Source organism: Cyprinodon tularosa, unplaced genomic scaffold (genome assembly GCF_016077235.1).
Source record: "Cyprinodon tularosa strain WSP-4 unplaced genomic scaffold, ASM1607723v1 ctg33, whole genome shotgun sequence".
NCBI lineage: Eukaryota > Metazoa > Chordata > Actinopteri > Cyprinodontiformes > Cyprinodontidae > Cyprinodon > Cyprinodon tularosa.
This window is the reverse complement of record NW_024039041.1, coordinates 2,006,772-2,027,995: the sequence shown is the minus strand read 5'-3', so window position 1 is coordinate 2,027,995 and position 21,224 is coordinate 2,006,772. Positions and strand designations below refer to the sequence as shown.

Below are 21,224 nucleotides of genomic sequence, written 5' to 3'. Positions count from 1 at the left end.
AATGGAGACCGCTCGTGGTTGGTGAGGAAGAGGTTTTTATTTGTGTCTGTGTAGCTATATAGTTTGTATTGGTTTGTATTTGAAAAAAAAAGAAAGAGAAAATTTATGCAGAGTGTATAAACAAATATAGGCCAAAAAACGTTTTTAATAAAGTACCAGCAAGAATTTAAGTCTACTTTCACCCCTGGTTTTTACAGATCTGGTGAACTTTTGCAAGAAAATAAAAAATAAAAAAATACAAAGGAAAGCTATCAAAATTAGACTGTTACTTAAGGACTTCCTTAAGTACTTTTGTACTTAAGGAAATCTATACTATTGATCTAAATCTTAGTGAATTAAAAATATGGTGATCTTCAAATTAGAGTATAAACAAAAAAAGGGAGCGCTCAATCTCTTAAAATAATGAATAATAATAATACATCAAATCATTTTAGAAGCACAAAAAGCATGAACATCATAAATCATTCCAGATAATCTAGTTTATTGTATTGTAAAGTATTTGTATTGCTGTAATAAATGAGATAATGAAGTACAGTATAGAAATGTTAATACAGCAGCTAGTGACAATAATGATAAAGTGATATGTTGTAACGATGCGATTAAACATTTGTAGTACCTGATGTGAAAACTGATTAGTTTGATATAGAAGAAAACCTGAAAACTGATAGTTTAGAAAAATATTATCTTTTTAAAATAAAATGGAATAAAATTTGTACCTTTTTAAAGTAACACTGTAATGTGAGAATGCTTTTCTCATGAAAAGTATATTTCAGGTTCAGCTGTGTCAATAAACTCTCTTCATTCATACAAAATAATGCTTTCTTAAAAATTATGTTACAAAGATATCCAAAACTACATTTAAAATATATTAAATAAATGCTACATAAAATATGTTTAATTCAGCCTAAAAAAAGTATAAAATGTTTAATATTCAAAATATAATGTAAAGCCAGCAAAATACTTTGATGATTTTAACGAGTAGAATATTAAGTTAATTTGACATTATATATAGTGAACACTTTTACCTATTTGTATTATATTTAATTTGGCAAAAACAACACCACACATGGCTCTGAGCTTACCATCCCCACCAAAAAGCATGGTGGTGGCAGCATTATGCTATGGGGATGTCGTTTTGCACTGAGAACACTTATAATCCCATTATGAAACAATTATTTCTGTTTCAGGTGCACAAAACAATCTGTATATTCATGTACAATTCAGCATTTCTACATGTAATTGTAAGTTATGTTCGATAAATGCTGCTAAACACTGAGTTTATTTGGGGATAAATATAAAGCCATTATAATATTTATATGGTTTTGATGAGAAAATAAGTATATTGTTATATATGGTGTGGATAGCTTGAAGAGATCACTCTCCAACAGATGGCTTCAGAGGCTCCTCCTCCTCTTTCACAGCAGACTCTGACTTTAATGCCTCCACATTGCTTTCCTCTCTTGCGGTGGCTTCGCGGTAGTCACTCACAGCTTCCGCCTGATTACCATTTTCTTTTACCGAGGCTGAAATGTCCACAATGGTCGATGCATTCTGATAGTCACTGGAATTCTGGTCATGCATGTTCTGGTAGAGCTGTGGAAATATATTTAGGACAAAGAGAGATAATCTAGAGTTACAGATTTATCGGCAGTACTTTTCAATTGCAGCTGGTCTTGGAGGAGAATATTTTCACAATTAAAATCGTAATCTAGTGAAACTGAAGCTGGATACCTTCTCCTCCATGTCCATCAGCTGGTCACTCATAAAGTCCACTAACTTGGAGAAAGATGGACGGTTATTGGGATCCAGAGCCCAACACTTGCACATGATGCTGTACCTGCATATTAAAAGCAGTAAGGGCAAGTAGAGGTTTAGTGGTAGTAAAAACTGAGTAACATAGATGTTATATAGCATATGGAGATGAATCCTGACACAAAGGACAGCAAGATATTCCATCTGCTGGAACAGGGACAGGAACAAGGGACGGTCAAAGTTAAAGGGGAGATAACCCTGAAGAAATGCAAATAATTTGAAAATGCAACAGAGTTTCAAAGCATTAGACAACAGGCATATTTACAATGGAAAAGTATATTCATGAGCTAAAATGACCCAGTCATAGTCCAGCCTTACATCTAATGGACAGATACCCATATCCACTATGGTCAAGTCAGCAATTTAGCAAAAAATGGGACAAAGATTTTAGACTCAATTTGCAATTTAACGTTTTATTGTTTGAGAATCTCGGTAAAGCACATAGTGGAGATTTTCCTTTTAAAGTACGCAAAAGTACAAGGAGTACTTTATAAATTCCTCCCAATGCATTAATTATCTTCAAATAATTTAGTGTACATATAACCTTTTACTGTATACAGACTAAATCATGCCATTTACCAAAAGAGCGACTCATAGCAGTAATTTAGTCAAAATTCAACGTTTGAAATAAATTTTTGTATTTAGAATGAACATTCTTCGTCTGTAAATATGCCTTATCCAGACCTCCTCAAATATATTTTATAACCATTAAATTGAGATTTTTTTTTAAACTTCATACTCATTTAAACAGTGAAATAATTTTCTTAAAAAGTTTACTTGAGTAATGTGTGTTACTTAACCCTTCTTTCCTAAATTCTTTCCTGTCTTCATATATGGTATTCCTTTTCAATTGATTATCATAGATTGTTGTTTATTCCTTGCATCCAGTCTAAAGATACTTACACAGATTCATTGGCATAGTACGGACACTCCATCTTGAATCCTCTCTCAATCATTGTGTAGAAGCTGTGATCCACTTTAATCCCGGGATACGGAGTGACACCTGGAAGCAAACAGTGTATGTTGAATAAAATGTAAAAAGCTCAACATGTGTTTGAATTTGCTGCTCATCCAGTGGAAGATACCAAGTGAGAAGATCTCCCAGAGCAGAATGCCATAAGCCCAGACGTCACTCTTCATGGTGTACATTCCCTGAAAGATGCTCTCTGGGGCCATCCACTTAACAGGCAGACGCACCTGAAATACAAAAACTCATAAGCATGAAGTCAAAAATATCTGGACTGAAAACATGAAGGTCAGAAGTTACATTAGTGTCAGATCACATACGTTTCCTCGCACAACATAGTTAGAATCATTGTCGATATCTCGGGCCAGCCCAAAATCCCCAATTTTCACCAACCGACCTTTTGTCACCAAAACGTTTCGAGCTGCCAGATCTCGGTGGATGCACTGAAGACAAAAAACATGCAGAAGTAAACCTGTCTGTTATTTAAAACCAAAACTTAAGAAAACATATTTTTATTCTAATGTAATTGTTAATAGATTTAAAGACCTCTTATTATAAAAAAAAAAAACATCTCTACTTTGAAGTTTGTTGTTGTAAAGAGACTAAATTATTGCTGGGTTAGTTTGTGTCTTACATTCTTGGAAGACAGAAACTCCATCCCTTTGGCCACTTGAAAGGCAAAGCTGAGCAGATCATCAAATGTGAGGGCCTGCTGCTCTGTCTGGTCATCCTCACTCTCATACATTTCTAGATTCACCAAAACTCAGATTAAATGGGAACCAATGGAAACCATAGTACTTTTTCAAGTGATCACACCATCCTCTCATGTGGTGTCTCTTACCTTCATTGTCATTGGAGCTGAAGGTGATGAGGGCGATGTTCTCCTGCCCCCTTGTGGTGGTACCTTGCATGGGCATGTAGTTATCCACTGTTGTTATCATTTCACTGAAAACACACAAACGGGTGATAATAATGCTGGTACACTTTCTGCACTGTGGTTTTTTATTTATCACATGTATAAAAACAACATGTTGAGATCATATAGATTACTAACCATTATGTTCTAAGTTTTTTTTTTTACTTACTTGGAGTTTTTCTTGGGCTGCACGTTGTGGTACAGGCTGCTGAAACGGTCCCTGCTGATGGCATCGGCCACACACTTGTGATAACGGTCACCACTCTTCTTCAGATAGTTTAACAGATCTCCGTAGCAGCAATACTGGAAAATCAGGTATATAGGTCCTACAAAGAGGTATATATTATTGCTACAATGGTATATGTCATGCACTTTCGATTGCCTATTTGCTGTTTAACTTATTTATCTCTCTATTACACAATGATACAGAAAATTACAAACCTGTTTCTGTGCATGCTCCGAGCAGGTTAACAATGTTGGTATGCTGACCGATGTGAGTCAGCATCTTCAGCTCAGACATGAGAGCTTCCTTCTCCACAGACTGGTGTTTTTCTGCAGAATTAAGATAGAAATCAGTGGTTGAAGCATTCCGCGAGGCGCTCTGACACTGAGCTATGAGCAAAGCCAACACTGACCTTTCAGCATCTTGACGGCCACCTGCTGGGAAACTCCAGGCTTGTCGATCCCATAAGCTGTAGCATGAACCACCATGCCAAAAGCTCCAGATCCTAGCTCTTTTCCTAAAAGGGGGGAACATAGAAATACTTGGACTACAGGTGTGTACGGATGTTTGTGAGATAAAACTAAACAACCATGCATTTCCTAAGAAACCTAGAAAATAAATCAAAAAGATCTCCTTTCATCAACTTATTTTGAAAAATTGTGCAATTCATGTTATATGTATTTTTTTGTTGCAGAAGCAGGTCATAAGATAAAAAAGTTAAATCCACGTTAGCAATGTTTGGTTTTTTTCTTTTTGGAGGAGCATATTAACACCTTAATAGCCTTTTATGGAATAGTTTTTAAATCCTTTTTTATTATTGTTTTCAGGTTATTCCATAACATTTTATTTTGTAATCTAGAAGTTCCTATTTCCAAAGGGTATTAGTAAATATAACATTTTCTCTTAAGAAATCTTCAAAATGGGAAAGATGAGAGAACAAGTCATTAAACAGAGGTAAAAATATGCTGCTATTCAGTCAGTTATTAAGGATCCTTGTTTTGGTTCACAGATAGGAAAAATAACAGATTATCCATCAAGCCAAAGATGGGAATCTAAAAATCTTTGAGGAAGTGATGTTTCTATATCTGTAATTTAGATATATACTGTATGTGCAATTTAAACGTGTTCACGCCCTACTTAGGCATCTGTGTCACGATAACCACATGTTGCAGTCCCCTGGTCACCATCGCTTCTATGCTCTGTTGCATTTAGCACATGCATGAACCATGCTAAAACCTTGTTGGTTTGCTTATAACAAGATGTTTCATATTGAATAGATGTGGTGGGGGCTTTGAACCAATCCATCTTTCATTAATTCCTGTTAGAAATGAACATTTAGATATGAAGAATCATATTCTTATTATCCACAGTTGATTTTCGAGCTATACCAGTCACCACCCCTTCAAGGAAGAATTATAAATCATTTTTGATTTGTTATACAAGTATAATCAACCTATCGAGAGTAAATGATTGTGGGCAGCTGAGACTAAATTCTTACTTGGAGAAACTCTAATTTCATATCTCTACCACTGTCTACCACTGACCAATTCAGAAATAGTTACGTCTTTACATGATGGCTTCATGTGATAGCACCAAATCAAAGTGGCTGTCCATCTCAATAGGTTTGAGAAAGTGAAACAAATCAAATAAAGGTCAACAGTTTTAGCATTCCCCACCATTGAACTAAGCTCAGCATCTGGGAGTGAAAACACCTCAAGTTTGAATTTTTTTGCTAAAAACACTCCTGATAGGTATGGTATAAAAGAAATGATAAATATATAGAAAACCACCTGATGCTTCCTGTTATGCATGGTGGAGGATCTGTAATGGTTGGGGCCTCTTTTTCTTAAATTTCCATAAAAGCTTGTTTGAGTTGTTACTTATCTTTAACTCTTTGACATCAGAGAACGCTTTTTACATTTTACTCTCTGGGTCTTTTAGCACAATGATGATAAAAATGCATAGACAAATCTACTTGATTCAGCCCAAACAAATGGACATTCCTCTGCAAAAAGACAATAAGGTATTTACTTTTTCTCCATTATAGTCATGCTCTGAATTTGCTTACCTAGTCCTCAATATGTACCCTTATTACTCCTGATTACAAATACACTTAACTGATTATTGGGCTGTGATTAACTGTATTATGTCAATGAAGGTTTGTTTTATTTTTTTATGAATATCTAAGAGTTATAGTGAATCCTACCAAGTTCCAGGTTCTCCCTTGGAAACTCCCATTTCTTGTCATAATTAAAGTCCTTGAAGTTGATGTAGATGTAGTCGTTATCATTAGGTCCAACCATCTGGATCATCTGCAGCTGAGGCTGGTATTTGGGTTTCTTTTGGAAACAAAGAATATTTCTGTGTCATTTACTTTGATGCTTTTGCTTGTGTCCGCTCTGATGTTTGGCATGTATGATCCATACCTTCTTCTTGACATAGTAGAGCAGCGCTAAGACTACTAGCAGAGCCAGGAGTAAAACACATACACCAATTCGCAGCAGCAAGTTATTATGATCAGGAGGTCGATGACCTAAAGATACATTAACAAAGTAAATGTCAGTTATACCAACCTGATTTAGTGAGTTTTGAGTTTGATTTATCTTGTTTTACCTGTGTAAGCTTGGATCACGGGTGCTTCAAAAAAATTAGTGTAACTGCACCAGTTTCCAGCTTGATTAGTCAGGCAGAACTTTACTTTCTTGTTAGCCACTTGAGAGAGCTTTAAAAAGCTGTTAAGCTTCTTGTTACAGAAGCCATCAGAAGCTGTGTGGTGTTTCTCATTAATCACTTCCCAGGATGAGTTGGTTTCAGAGCTGAAGTAAAATAAAGAGCAACAAGCTTCAACAACCAGGCCTGCAGATGTATCTGAGCTGAGCTGCTTCGTATCACTCTTACCTGTTGCTGAATGAGCTGGACATCCATGTAGTCTTTGCTGGCAGGACACTTTTAGTCTCAACACTTAAGTTATCACCTTCTTTTGGAATAAGGAGGTTTGGTTTTTCTGCAAGGAATTAAATGGATTATAGGTGATATTATATGTAATAGCTTTTTGATATTGACATTGGTGCAGAGAGGATTGGGCGGCAGTCTGAGGTGAATTGCCTGACCTCTGTAATCTAAATCCTTGAGAGAGGCTGGACTCTATTCTACTTTGGAGTAGCCCAGGGAGAGACAGAGGGCAGGTTTAGGCCTGCTTGTCTCCACTCTGCTCAGGCGTCTCGTATTGGATTTTACATCAGTTAATGAGAGGGTTGCATTTCTTCGAGGAACGGAGCCCCAGCTCTGAACCCCAATGGCGTTTTATTATTGGACATCTGTGCACATCCCGAATTGAGACTTGGACACCTTGTTCAAGCACAAGGTGTCCTATGAAGCCAGGCTGGCTTGTGGGACTTCTGAAGCAGTGAAAAGGTATGGGGCATAGCATGCTGCTGCCCAAATGGTTGCTGCAACAAAAACTTGGGCCTGGGAAGAGTTTGGAGAGGCCATGGAGAAAGACTGTTGGCTAGTCTCAAGCAATTCTGGGAAACCGTACGGCACCTGCATGGGTTAAAGCAGTGCTTTGCCAACACTGTTTTCAGTACGAAAGGAGAGCTGCTGACCTTGAAAGAGGACATCTTTGGATGGTGGACCAGGGTGGTGGTTCCCCTGGATGAGAAGGGGGACTGAAGGGTGCGTTTTAAATATAAAGGGATCACACTTTTAAACCTCCTATGCCAGGAATGCCTTTGCCAGGTAGCTGAAGAAGAGACTCTGGCTAAGTTTCGAACCTCAGCTTCAGGAGGAGCAGTGCAGTTTTCTCCCTGGCCATAGAACGATGGGACAAGCCACTCTTTGCAGGGTTTCCGAGTTTGCCCAATCGGTTCACGTGTTTTGTGGACCTGAAGAAGGCCTTAGACCAAGTCCCTGGTGGTGCCCTGTGGGGGGCGCCTCAGGAGAATGGACTCGGGGTCTCTTTACTACTTACGTGCCATCCAGCCTCTGTACAAACAGAGAAGGAGTTTGGTCCCCCATTGCTGACATTAAATCAGACTTGTTCCTGGTGGACTGACAGGGCTGCCCTCTGTCACTGGTCCTGTTCATAACCTTTATAGACTCAATTTCTAGGTGCAAAAATGGCCCAGAGGGGGTCTGGTTTGGGGACCAGCGTATCTCATCACTTTTTGTGGATGTGGATGATGTGGTTCTACTGGTTCCCTCCTACCAAGAGCTACATCATGATGCACTGTGGTGGTTCACAGCTGAGTGTGAAGGATGGGGATGAAAACCAACTGCTCCACGTTCAAAACCATGGTTCTCGATGGGGAAACAGTGGTTGTCCCATTCAGATTGGAGGAAAGTTCCTGCCTCAAGTGGAGAAGTTCAAGTATCTTGGTGTCCTGTTCATAAGTAAGGGGAGAATGGAGCACGGTTTTGATACACTGATCGTGACCCTGCAACAGAGTGGTGACCCTGCACTACTCTGTTGTGGTAAAGAGAGAGCTACGCAAATACACTATATTGCCAAAAGTATTTGCTCACCTGCCTTGACTCACATATGAGCTTAAGTGACATCCCGTTCCTAATCCATAGGGTTCAATATGACGTCGGTCCACCCTTTGCAGCTAGAACAGCTTCAACTCTTCTGGGAAGGCTGTCCACAAGGTTTAGGAGTGTGTTTATGGGAATTTTTGACCATTCTTCCAGAAGCGCATTTGTGAGGTCGCACACTGATGTTGGACGAGAAGGCCTGGCTCTCAGTCTCCGCTCTAATTCATCCCAAAGGTGTTCTATCGGGTTGAGGTCAGGACTCTGTGCAGGCCAGTCAAGTTCATCCACACCAGACTCTGTCATCCATGTCTTTATGGACCTTGCTTTGTGCACTGGTGCACAGTCATGTTGGAAGAGGAAGGGGCCAGCTCCAAACTGTTCCCACAAAGTTGGGAGCATGGAATTGTCCAAAATGTCTTGGTATGCTGAAGCATTCAGAGTTCCTTTCACTGGAACTAAGGGGCCAAGCCCAGCTCCTGAAAAACAACCCCACACCATAATCCCCCCTCCACCAAACTTTACACTTGGCACAATGCAGTCAGACAAGTACCGTTCTCCTGGCAACCGCCAAACCCAGACCCGTCCATCAGATTGCCAGATGGAGAAGCGCGATTCGTCACTCCAGAGAACGCGTCTCCACTGCTCTAGAGTCCAGTGGCGGCGTGCTTTACACCACCGCATCCGACGCTTTGCATTGCACTTGGTGATGTATGGCTTGGATGCAGCTGCTCGACCATGGAAACCCATTCCATGAAGCTCTCTGCGCACTGTTCTTGAGCTAATCTGAAGGCCACATGAAGTTTGGAGGTCTGTAGTGATTGACTCTGCAGAAAGTTGGCGACCTCTTCGCACTATGCGCGTCAGCATCCGCTGACCCCGCTCCGTCAGTTTACGTGGCCTACCACTTCGTGGCTGAGTTGCTGTCGTTCCCAAACACTTCCATTTTCTTATAATACAGCTGACAGTTGACTGTGGAATATTTAGGAGCGAGGAAATTTCACGACTGGATTTGTTGCACAGGTGGCATCCTATCACAGTTCCACGCTGGAATTCACTGAGCTCCTGAGAGCGACCCATTCTTTCACAAATGTTTGTAAAAACAGTCTGCATGCCTAGGTGCTTGAATTTATACACCTGTGGCCATGGAAGTGATTGGAACACCTGATTCCAATAATTTGGATGGGTGAGCAAATACTTTTGGCAATATAGTGTATGTTCCTACCCTCACCTATGGTCATGAAATCTGGATCATGATAAAAGAAAGAGATCCCAGATATAAGCGACAAAATGAGCTGAGAGTGTCTGCTGAGACTGCTGCCCTGGGACCCCGTCTTGGATAAAGAGGAAGTTGACAAGAATGAGAACACTGACACAGAGTTTACCTACCTGCAATACAAACTGCTGTTTTCCTTGTTTCTTTTTTCCCTCCAGCCTCCAGGTGTAGCATATATACTCCTGACTGGAGTTTATTACAATACTTCACAGTCCTGAGAAAATAATGGCATAGTAAACAGAGTTATATGATTTAAAGAAAGTAGAATCCTTTCTCTATCAGGGCTCTGAATAATAGAAAATAAATATTTCCTGCATCCTATAATTTAAAGGTTGTGAATCCATCTTTAAGAGCCACTCTTTTAATAATAATCTAACTTTAATAATTGAACTTTATTAACTTTCCTTTTTTTTTAAACAACTGTCTAGTTCTAAGATTTTTATAAATATTAGTTTTCTTCCAATAATTTGGTCTTGCCACTTTTTCTTTCAAGTGAAGTCAGGTTTATAAAGTGCAGAACTAACTTTCCCCACTGAGCTGTAGAGCTCTGCAGCTTCTGCAAAGTTACCATGGGCTTTCTAGCTCAGAGATGCTTTTCTGACACTTACAGTTGTGACATACAATTCCCACAGTCAAATACTGAAATAGACAAAGCTCTTTGAAATGTTTCAATATTTGGACATTTTTTTTAAAAACATAATCCTGCTTTAAACTTTAAGCTTTATATACTAAACTGCATTTTCTCCCTGACCTGTCTGCTCTCTTCCTTGGACTTTCAGTTATATTTTGTCCACTAATTTTCTCAAAGAAACCTTAAAGCTCCCTGAGCAAGACCCTTAACACCACACTGCTCCCCGAGCACCGCACAATGGCAGTCCACTGCTCCCCAAGGGGGTGGGTTAAATGCAGAGAAGTAATTTCCCTCTGGGATTATTAGAGTATATAAAATACAAATAAAATACAAATACAAAAAAAAAAAAAAAATAGACACTGCTGTGGGTGAATATAGAAAACAGATATAGAAATATTCCAGAATAACCCTTACAGTAAATGAGGTTGAAAGAAAATTACTTTATGAAACTACCTGTCATTTAACTTCCTCTGGTTCCTGCTGCATTTAGTAAGACTCCCATCAGGAGCCTCCCAGTAGCAGTGATGGAGCACAGGGTGGTAGGAAACTTCTGCTTCTAAGCAGGAGTTGCTGCTGTGATTTACAACAACCTGTTCAGGCAGCTGGGAGGATAGAAAGCTCTCGGCTGATGAGACACAAAATAAATGACACATTGTTCAACTGGAGTTAATTATCAATCACATTTATAAAACCGTAAACCTTAAGATTTAGTATTCCTGGAGAGAGCTGGTACTAACTTGTGACATGGACATCCACAGATTTAGCTGCACCTTTTGAGTTGTTACAGGTGTATGAGCCGTTGTGCTCTATGGCAACTGATGCTATGAAAGCATACAGCATCTCAGTGCCATAGTGTTCATCCTTTATAATTCGGTACTGGAAGAAAAACAAAGATTTAATCATTTAGAGGAATGTAATGTGGTTTAAATTGATTTATATAATATTTTAAGCCACAAAAACATCAGTACATAAACAGCATAAGCTCATGCTACATTGGATCCCCTTGAGGCCTCCTGTCCTGTTCAGCCCTGGCTGGTTTCCAGCACGGCCTACTACTGACCTGATCCTCTTCAAAAGTAGTTTTTCTGGGACCGGTTCAGTATTTGTTCAACATCATACTTGTCAAGTTGTTTATCTCTTCTGTACACACTTTGTAGTTCCTTTGTAGGTTCTGTTATATACTGATTTAGATGCAAACTAATACTACAACAGAAACTATAGTTTCATCAGTATACTGTACCTTATTTGTTTTATCCACCAAAACCTTTCCTCCATGTTGCCAGTTAATTGTTGAATCCCGACTGAATTTTCTCCTGCAGCGAAGTATCAATGGCTCACCGGGGCTAACGATCACATCAGAAATCTCATCTTGTTTAACTGAATCAGCATCTAAATGTGAAACATAAAACACCTCAAGTTATTGAACTTAAGTGTATTTTACAAAAGTCCTGAGATTAGAGCTGCTATTCCCTCTGATCAGAGTTAATCTTTAGCTAAAGCTTTGACTAAGATCTGCCTTATTTTCATTTGTTTGGAATTACCTATTTCACACAGCTGGGTGCATTCTTCTCCTTCATCGTTAGAGGCGCAACACATCACTGCTTTGTCCAAATAAGCAGTAGTTGTGACTGAGATCTCTGCTCCACAAGTATCGAGGTCTTTTCTATTCCCCTGAGAGGAACTGAAAAGAAACATTGATGAATCGAGGAGTCAAAGGATGAATTAAAAAAAAATTTGTAGTAAAATTAAATGTGAACAACATTATCATCTTACCCAGACCACTGAACTTTGGGCCTTGGAGAACCATTAGATTTGCATTTGAAGTAAGGAGATATATTGGGGTTATCCAGATTATCCAGAATCAGCTGTGGTTTTGATGGACATTCTGAGAAACGTGAGTCAAACGGTTTAACATGGTTTTCATTTAAATAACTCATTTGTAAAAAAGACATTTTTTCCTCCCTTTTGTGCAAAGAAGAAGATTAAAAGGAACAAAGCTGCTACTCACCACCTACATGAAGATCAACAGTTACTGAGAAACTGGTCCCATTCAGACTTTCACAGCCCAGATTGTATGTTCCAGAATCCTTCCTTAGAGCTTGAGGAATGACCGTGGGTACACGCTCTTCTCTGGAGTCATTTAAGAAGATGTCACAATTTGCATGATTGAGGAGACCCAACCCCCCATTATTGTATTATGATTACATTTTCAGCGGAGGGCCTTGAGCTCCACTCCACTGACAGACGGTGGAATCAGGGAGGCCATCCAGGGAGACGACGAGTTTTTGACCAAATGACACCTTCAAGCTGACAGGATCAGAGGCATTCAGGTGGTCAGCTGGATGAAAGCAATTCACCTGAAAGGCAGGAATCAACCTTTAATTCCCTTCATAAATCAACACCAAGCATTTCACTGTTTATAAAAATGTGTCTCTTTAGCAGCAGTTCTTTCTTTTTGCGCTCCGATGTTTTACAGTGCCTTGGAAAAGTATTCGTCCATCTCGAACTTTCCGACCTTTTGACACTTTTCAGGCTTTAACATAGAGATATCAAATTGTAATTTTTTTTGTAAAGAATCAACAAGCGGACAAAATCATGAATGAAATGCACTGGATATTTTTTTTATCTTTTTTAACATATAAAAAAACTGAACATAAGGGTGTGCAAAATGAATTGGCATCTTTACTTTCACTGCAGCAAATTCTCTCCTGAAGTTCAGAGAGAACCGAGCACACCATGGGGGCGAGAGCAGCAGTGTAGCTCAAGATCTGCCCCAAACACCACCCCTAGGAGGGACAACCCCACAAACTGCCCACCTGCCCCCACATTCGCCAGAGCAGGTAGCCAACCTTCCGTAGAGTCCATCCTTCCATCACCTAGTGATAGCTGTTCCAGGCCCCCACATCCATACGCTCCTCTCATACCCATGGCATCAGACAATAACAGCCCAGGTAGTCCACCACCTTAGGCCAGGATTGCATGCCCGCCATCGCAGTCCATGTGCCAGACACCCCCCAGGGTCCCCCCATCCTAGCAAGGCAGACCCACACCACAAGCTGAGATGCATCCGGGCACGGTGATTGTATCCCACCTGCCGTACAGTCACGCCAGTCCCTTTGCAAGGATTGAGCCAAACACTCCAATGTCCCAAACACCCACCCAATGCCAGGAATCGGCATCCCCCATCCCAGCAGACCGACAAGACATCAAAGATATTTTCTATTAGGATTCGTAAAACAGAAGAGAAGTTATTTTTTCATGCTGGGTTAGCCATTGGAGTTTGGGTTGTTTTCTGAACAATAAGCTATGCTGGTGAAGATTCTCAGTCATCCAGGTCATAGTTATTCCGTAAACGTTTAAAAACAATCCATTGGACTTGGTTTCCAAGTTTTGAAGACATTTCGCTTCCCCTCCAGGAAGCTTTCTCAATTCAAATGTCTGGATCCGCAGTGAGTTTGAGGCTTTATATAGACAAGGCCTTGTATTGCTTGGAAAGATGCAATGAAACATGCAATTAAAACCGAGGAGCGGGTCGTTTGGTTCCAATGTTAGCCTGTAATGCTCCTTCTCTGTGTTTTAATCACTGCGTGAGAATAACTCAAGCTAAAGTTTTCCAGTACAAGGCCAGAATAACCCAAAGGATTTCTATTTAATAAATGCAAGAATTATTATTTATTCTTTTTTTTTTTATGGAATCTACACATTTCCTTCGTTTTTTAAAGAACTGGCTTGCAAAAAGTATGATTGGGTTCAAACATTTGTGGTATTCTTAAACAAGCTTGTCAGAGCAGTTTGCTTGAATACTTTTCTCTCTTGGCAGAACAGGTGTAACTGAGTCATAATAGACCACCACAGTTTCACACCTTCAGCTCTAAATGCATAATTTCTATGGAGTTGAGGTGATTCTTTATTGACCACTTCATCATACAGTCTAACACATTTACATCAGGAACAGAGGACCGATCCCTTCTTTAAACAGCATGATGGTTTAACATTTTTATGCTGTTTATAGTAATTAATTAATTATTTCTACAGATGAACATAGCAGCTTCAGTCACTCAGACAGGTTACGGTTACAAAAGCAGACAGCTTCTTGGAAATGCTAATTTTATACAAGTTGGTCGAATTTCCTCCTTTGATGACTAAGCCATTAAAATCTGTGGCTTGGTCTGTGTTCTCTCTTAGAAGATCATTTAAAAATAATCAGTTTTGTGACAGACTTAAATTCTATTTGTTCTGCAAAACCAGCAGTCAAGCAGTGGTTTAAGCTTTTTCCTTATTTTGTTTTGTTAATGATATTTTAAAACATATTTCATTATTCCTGATGGAAGTCTTAATGATGAGGTACTATAAAAATAACCAACCAGACAGCAAATGTGCTTTAAAATAGATCATAAAAATCTTTCAAGAATAAGATCAAACAAATACAAGCAGATCAAAGACAAAGAAAGGTAAACCCCCTGTCCTTATTTAGCCCACAGACTCAGTAAGCAATATGGGTGGAGTGTGTTGCCCAAAGACACAAATACTAAAACATAAGGAACTGGGGTTTTACCTGGCAACCCTCCAAGTTTGCAGCTAATCTATGCCACTGTTGCCCAAGTTATGCCACGGTGCTACTGAGCATTAAAAGCCTTCTGAATAAAATGGCCTTAATTTTTGGCTTCAGAAAATCCCAGACTGAGTGGATATCTCCAGGGAGCTTGTTCTAGAGACTCAGAAGATTTATTAACTAATCAAATTTACTTTCCCCCTTCAGTTAAGTAAAGTAATTTGGAAATATTGCTACCTTTACTTGAGTAAAATTCGAAGGTATACACGCAGTGTGTGCAACTTTACTGAATGAACAACACGCTTGTTTTTAACAAAACTGCATCAGACACAGACAGAGTTAAAGTTTTGTGGTATCTTAGTTTCTACACAAGCTTAGACGATGTATATATATATATATATATACTTTACTACTTCTTAAGAATTATGTTTTAAGTTAAAACAATTAAGTCTTTAAAATTTACTCAAAACTTAAAATTTTTTCTGTTTGTTAACATGATTCGGAATATCAAATTAAATCATCTTTTTTACTCTTAAGTAGTTTTTTATCTGCTACTTTTGACTTTTACTAAAGTCAAATATGTTAAAGTTGTGCTGTTGTTACATAAGTACAATGTTTGGGTACCCTTCCTAACAATCAACACATAGACGTCGATATTTATTTCTCTGAACATACGAGAAGAAACTGGGCGATGACTTCAGGGAGTGTGAAAAATTAAAGCGGAAATGTTGGGTGGATGCTAATTGGTTTAGTAACAAACAAAAAATCTTTAAAGTCTAATTTAAAACGCTACAATGGGGGTGATATGCATGCATCTGGAGATGTACAGCTGCATTTTGGACTACAGCAAACATACAGCAGACAACTAAGAGGCAACAGCATGCCAAGGCTTAACTTTTGCAAAAAGGTGAAGATAGTAACAGATTAATTTGATAAATGGATCGACTTGCTGGTTGAATTGAAAATTCTTCTCAAAGTCACCTCCAGATTTGTAATGTCAGTAAATCCAAAAGCACTTACATTAATCAATTAATCAAAATGTATTTGGTCGTCTCTACATTTAAAAAACAACTTTGGTTTAACTAATATCTCTTTTAAAAGATAACGTCAAGGAGGTTGTAGTAAATGGGACTGTTACCAGGTTTTAAAGATGTATACCTGATGTTTAGCTGTGTAGCATTGAAGAAAAATACACTATTAAATTACAGCTTTGAGGACGAACCTGTCAGAAAGCATGTTGAGCGCCGAGCCATTGAAACCAACATAGTGGCTTAAGCAAAACAGAAGGTTTCATTTTGTGTCACTTAAGACAGATGAGTGCCATATTTATATGATTTACATGATATGACATATGATTTTACATTTTCTTTTACCTTCCAACTGGACACGCAGTTCTGATTCATAACACCACCAGAGCAAAGAGTGCTAACAGCACACAGCAGAAGAACAGCTGAAAAGACGAAAAGAAAAAAAATTAGACACATAGTATGTTTCAAAGACTGATACAATTTACCAGGTTTTTACTATTAATTTAACAAATATAAATAGTGTCAACACAAATGCTGTAGTGTATATTTGTGAAGTAGAAGGATAAGAGTACATTTTTACCAGAAAAAAAAAACATGAAAAACCGCATGCATTCATATCCAGACCCCTTTCTCTTTAGATCCCATAAGAAAAATTCAGTGTAACTAATTTATCATAGAAGTAACCAGGAGGCCCAGTTCAACTATGTACACTGCAAAAAATAGAAATCTCAATAAGTTATTCTTTTCTTAAAATAAGTGCGTTTTTCCTTGATTTGAGGAGGTAAGTAAGACACTTTGCCAATGGAACAAGACAATTTCCTTTCAAAATTAGAAAAAACAATTTTATCGTCTTATTTCAAGTAAATATTATCTAACTATCTTATTTTAAGAGTGAAAATACTCATTCCATTGGCAAATCATCTTATTTACCTGCTCAAATTAAGGCTAAATATACTTAATTTAAGCCATTTTTTACTTATTTCTGGATTGTTTTTGCAGTGTAGGAGCTGCGAAGATCTAAAGTTTATGTTGGAGAACCTGTTGTCAGGGCAACTATTAGTCAAACACCGTCCAAAATACATTGATGGTTTCCATATGTTGAAAGGTTTTTAACTTAGGCTCTGTGGCAATTACCGTACCGCAAAATGCAGTTCACAGACTGCCTCTACCTATTCTGAATGAGGTTGAGGTATTGACAAAGAATTGCAAAATAGTTCTACGTTGTAGCTGAAATTGTAGCCAAAGGTTAACAACAAAATATTTACTCAGGAGGCCTGAATGCATTTGACACTTTTTGTTTTTGCACTTCTTCCACATCACATTACAGTGGTAATTTCTTCTTCTTCTTGGTCGTTTAGATCATATCCCTACTAAAATGCAATGAGATTTTTGGTTCTAAAGTAGCAAAAAGGAAAAAGTCCAGTGGAAGCGAAACATTTTGCAAGCCAGCGTAAAGAGGGTTCTTTAATTTGTCTGAACATTTTTTTTTTTTACAATTAGTAAGAATATTCAATATAATTATATATGCTGATGGAATTGTCAACAAACTGACAAACAAATTGTCACAGTATATAATAATAAAAAAAAAATAAGTAAATACATATATATGTCTATATATATATCAATACATATCTATGTCTATATATATATATATCTATATATATATAGAAATATATATAATATAAATATTTTTTTGAACCTTTAGCAACTGCTTAAATGCTGTCACTTACCTGCGACTGTGTATTTCTTTCTCCGCATCATGAGGGTTCCTGACAGCCTGGATTACATGCTCAACCTCAAACTGCACTGTGAAACTGTGGGGGCTGTGAGCCAGCATTTTAAACCAGTATGTTTATGAAAGAGGAAGTAATAGACAACTGCAAATACTCACGCCCTTAGACATTTCAAATATCCGGAATATTCATGGTTTAGGATAAAAACATATCTCAATATTAAAGCCATGGCAACTGTTCCTGATGACATTGTGGTAATCCCTAGTGATTATGAAAGGCATAACATAATTTTTTTCTTTTTTTAACCAAAGGGGAACTTAGTTTTGTGAAAATAGGATGAGTATTATGCAACAAAGAACCAATATTATTACATTTCCTTTATTTTGGGGCGACTATGCTCGTTTTTCCAAATGCATGAAGAACCACTTGAAACACTAGAACTGTTTTAAATTGCATAGTACCCAGAGCAGAATTTCTTCCAGGTTCTTGTTTTTTTCTTATGCCCAGCACCACCCACCCACTACAGCACAACTATTATACCAATAAGCCTACAGTTGGTTCAATATATCACAAAACACAATTAATCATTGTTTTTCAATTGATAGAAACGAAAAAAAAAAAGTTTTTTTCTTCATCTTAACCTCTTACACCCTAAGGGGTTATAAATACATTTCTGCCTGACAAAAACACACAAAAGTAAATCACTTATAGCCTCACAGCTATTAGATTTAAGAAGAAACTTTTGGTACGTCTGTAAAGGTAAGATGTCATAGAATGGTTTTCTGGTGTCAGCACCATTGTAGCTTTGACCCTGCCTGAAATATTAGGGACAAAATACAAAATATTTTGCATTTTTTGAACCTCGCCAAAATTTTCTTTGAAATAAACATTGCAAAACACTACCAAAATATTATTTATAGCACAAAAAAGTAGTACAGACTTTTTAATCTAAATGTTGTGTAAAAATATACCAAATTTGGACTCAATCAGATGAATCATATTTATTTTAGAATGGTATTAGTGAGAAATTTCTTAGGCGGAGAGGCCATTTTGGCACATTTATCCAAAAATGTCACCAAACTGTGCCAAATGTGTTTTTTACATCAATACTGGGGGTTTGTTAAAATTACGAGGTCACGTAGCAGCTGGACCCACCGGTGGGTCTGTAGGGTTCTAGGGGTTAATTTTTCTTTTTTGGAAGCATTCAAACTTATAAACTGTGTTAGGGTAGGGATCTCTATTTTGCATAGGAAGTTAAGCGCTCTTGGTGGGGCCCCTACTGGATTGGGTCTCTAAGCTGACCACTGCCTTAAGAAAACTTTGTTGAAACTTTTACCTTATAGCTGGCCATCCCAGTGGCTCCTTTTTCTAAACAACTTTCTATAAATATGGTTACTTTTTCTGATGTTACAGGAGACTTTTTAATAGACTGTTTTTTACAGGGATGTGCAGCTTCCTCCCACAGTCTAAAATCATGATGATAAGGTTAAGTCATGTCTCTAAATTATGTCTCTGTGTGTACGTGGTTGTGTGTCTCTGTGTTTGCCTGTGATGGATTGGCAAAGTTTCTAGGAAAATTTGCCAATAGATTGCTGGAAATAGGTAGCCCCCCATGACCTTGATATATAAGCATTAAAAGATGGATCCATCCAATGGCATAATGACACAACAATAGGCCCTTAAGCAACATTATCTGGTGGGCCCCATCAGTCACTGTAGCAGCAACCTCCACCTCTCCCTCTTTGGTTCTTTGAAAGAATGTGTTTATATTGGGAAGTTTTTTTCCATTCTTCCAGCAGCTCTTATTTGCTTTTTCTTTTCTGGAATCCACTTAAGTACCTCTTTTTGGTATCTGTCGTTGCTAACACATTGTGTGTAATGGTTATGGATTTAATCTATGCTCTGGATTACCCATAATTCCAAGTCATAGTGTAAAAAATAAAATACTCAAATACATTGTTCTTTTAAGATCTTTACTGTGGTTTGAAACATATTATATGAGTGTATTTTTTTTTTTTACCAATCATCTAATGAACTTTACACAGTTAGTAACATAGTAATTAAAAAGTACCACTGTCTGCTTTGCTATTGGTGTCGTGTTTAAACGGCTCACCATCATGTTGAAATTTGCCATGTGTTGGGGTATAAATAAGGTCCGGTCAGTTATTCCAGTATCAGGTGGGTTTAAGAGGAATTTTTTGCACCATTACATCTGCAAAGAGACGTCCTAGTCCACAATTGCTTAAAGGAATAGTACACCCAAAACATGATTAGCCTTCATTTTCTACTCACCCCCATGCTGAACAACACTCTGGAGTACTTTTTTGATATCTCAAATGCATCTGGAGATCTGGGAGGCTTCTTGCTGTCTGCTGACATTCAAATAATGGAGGTCTATGGTGACCGAGACAGAAAGGTCCATAAAAGTCCACAAAAAACGTGTCAATATTCCTCCATACTGCTCGTCCAATGTATTCCAAGTGTCCTGAGTGGGTAGCATCCAGAATTTACTCGAAACGAAGTCATTTAGAATGTTTTTAGAGCATAAACAGTAGTGTATAGGATTTCCTGAAAGCACGCACACGCGCGCTCACGACGCTACGGAAGCCGGCAGATCAAACCAGATGAAAGTGCGCATTCAGCGTCTGCTCTGCCGATAATGCAAGCGTAGAAGAAGAAATGTGCTGTTTACCTGTGCAAAGAAAGAAACAACGAAAGAAAAATGTCTGAGGACTTCAGTGTTGAGGAAGAGCATGATCTCTTTGCCGAGCTGAATGCGCTGGTTTGGTCTGCCGGCTTCCGTAGCGTCGTGAGCGCGCGTGTGCGCGCTTTCAGGAAATCCTATACACTACTGTTTATGCTCTAAAAACATTCTAAATGACTTTGTTTCGAGTAAATTCTGGATGCTACCCACTCAGGACACTTGGAATACATTGGACGAGCAGTATGGAGGAATATTGACACGTTTTTTGTGGACTTTTATGGACCTTTCTGTCTCGGTCACCATAGACCTCCATTATTTGAATGTCAGCAGACAGCAAGAAGCCTCCCAGATCTCCAGATGCATTTGAGATATCAAAAAAGTACTCCAGAGTGTTGTTCAGCATGGGGGTGAGTAGAAAATGAAGGCTAATCATGTTTTGGGTGTACTATTCCTTTAAGGGGGCAACCAGGTGCCAGTGATGGGGCCTCTAAGCAACTGCAGTCTCTGCTTACCGATAGTTACGCCATATGATCCATCCATCTTTTTGTTCTGAAAACAGAGCCTGTATGGTGGATCAGAAGTCTGAATAGATACAAAAAATGTGTAAATAATAAAAGGTATAATTCCAAATAGGAAGTGTGTCTAAACGCAGCAAGATTTATCCATTATTAGTTTTATCTCTCCTATTTAATCCTCTTTCCTAAAGTAACCATTCCATTTCCATGCATACTGACAGATGATGTCAGATGACTGCTTTAAGGACAGCCAATAGCATATCTATTTACTGAGCTCTGTTACACTGCCTCGCTGATACCTTGGGCTGGCTCTGACCATAATATTGTTTTTTTATTT

The 21,224-nt window shown here is 38.3% G+C and overlaps 1 protein-coding gene across 1 annotated transcript; it reads right to left on the bottom strand.

The window, feature by feature from the left end:
* Positions 1-18: 18 nt before the first annotated feature.
* On the bottom strand, positions 19-17,796 carry flt3 (fms related receptor tyrosine kinase 3). The gene is made up of 24 exons (XM_038293836.1): positions 17,666-17,796; positions 16,281-16,357; positions 12,561-12,712; positions 12,364-12,485; positions 12,129-12,240; positions 11,897-12,036; positions 11,596-11,744; positions 11,093-11,231; positions 10,809-10,980; positions 9,838-9,938; positions 6,817-6,922; positions 6,532-6,734; positions 6,345-6,451; positions 6,125-6,257; positions 4,331-4,435; positions 4,137-4,247; positions 3,865-4,021; positions 3,621-3,724; positions 3,414-3,526; positions 3,100-3,222; positions 2,898-3,009; positions 2,716-2,815; positions 1,732-1,837; positions 19-1,593 (listed from the first exon to the last, which is right to left on the bottom strand). The coding sequence occupies exons 1-24, from the start codon at positions 17,694-17,696 to the stop codon at positions 1,375-1,377; spliced, it is 2,994 nt and encodes a 997-aa protein (XP_038149764.1). The 5' UTR covers positions 17,697-17,796; the 3' UTR covers positions 19-1,374.
* Positions 17,797-21,224: the final 3,428 nt, after the last annotated feature.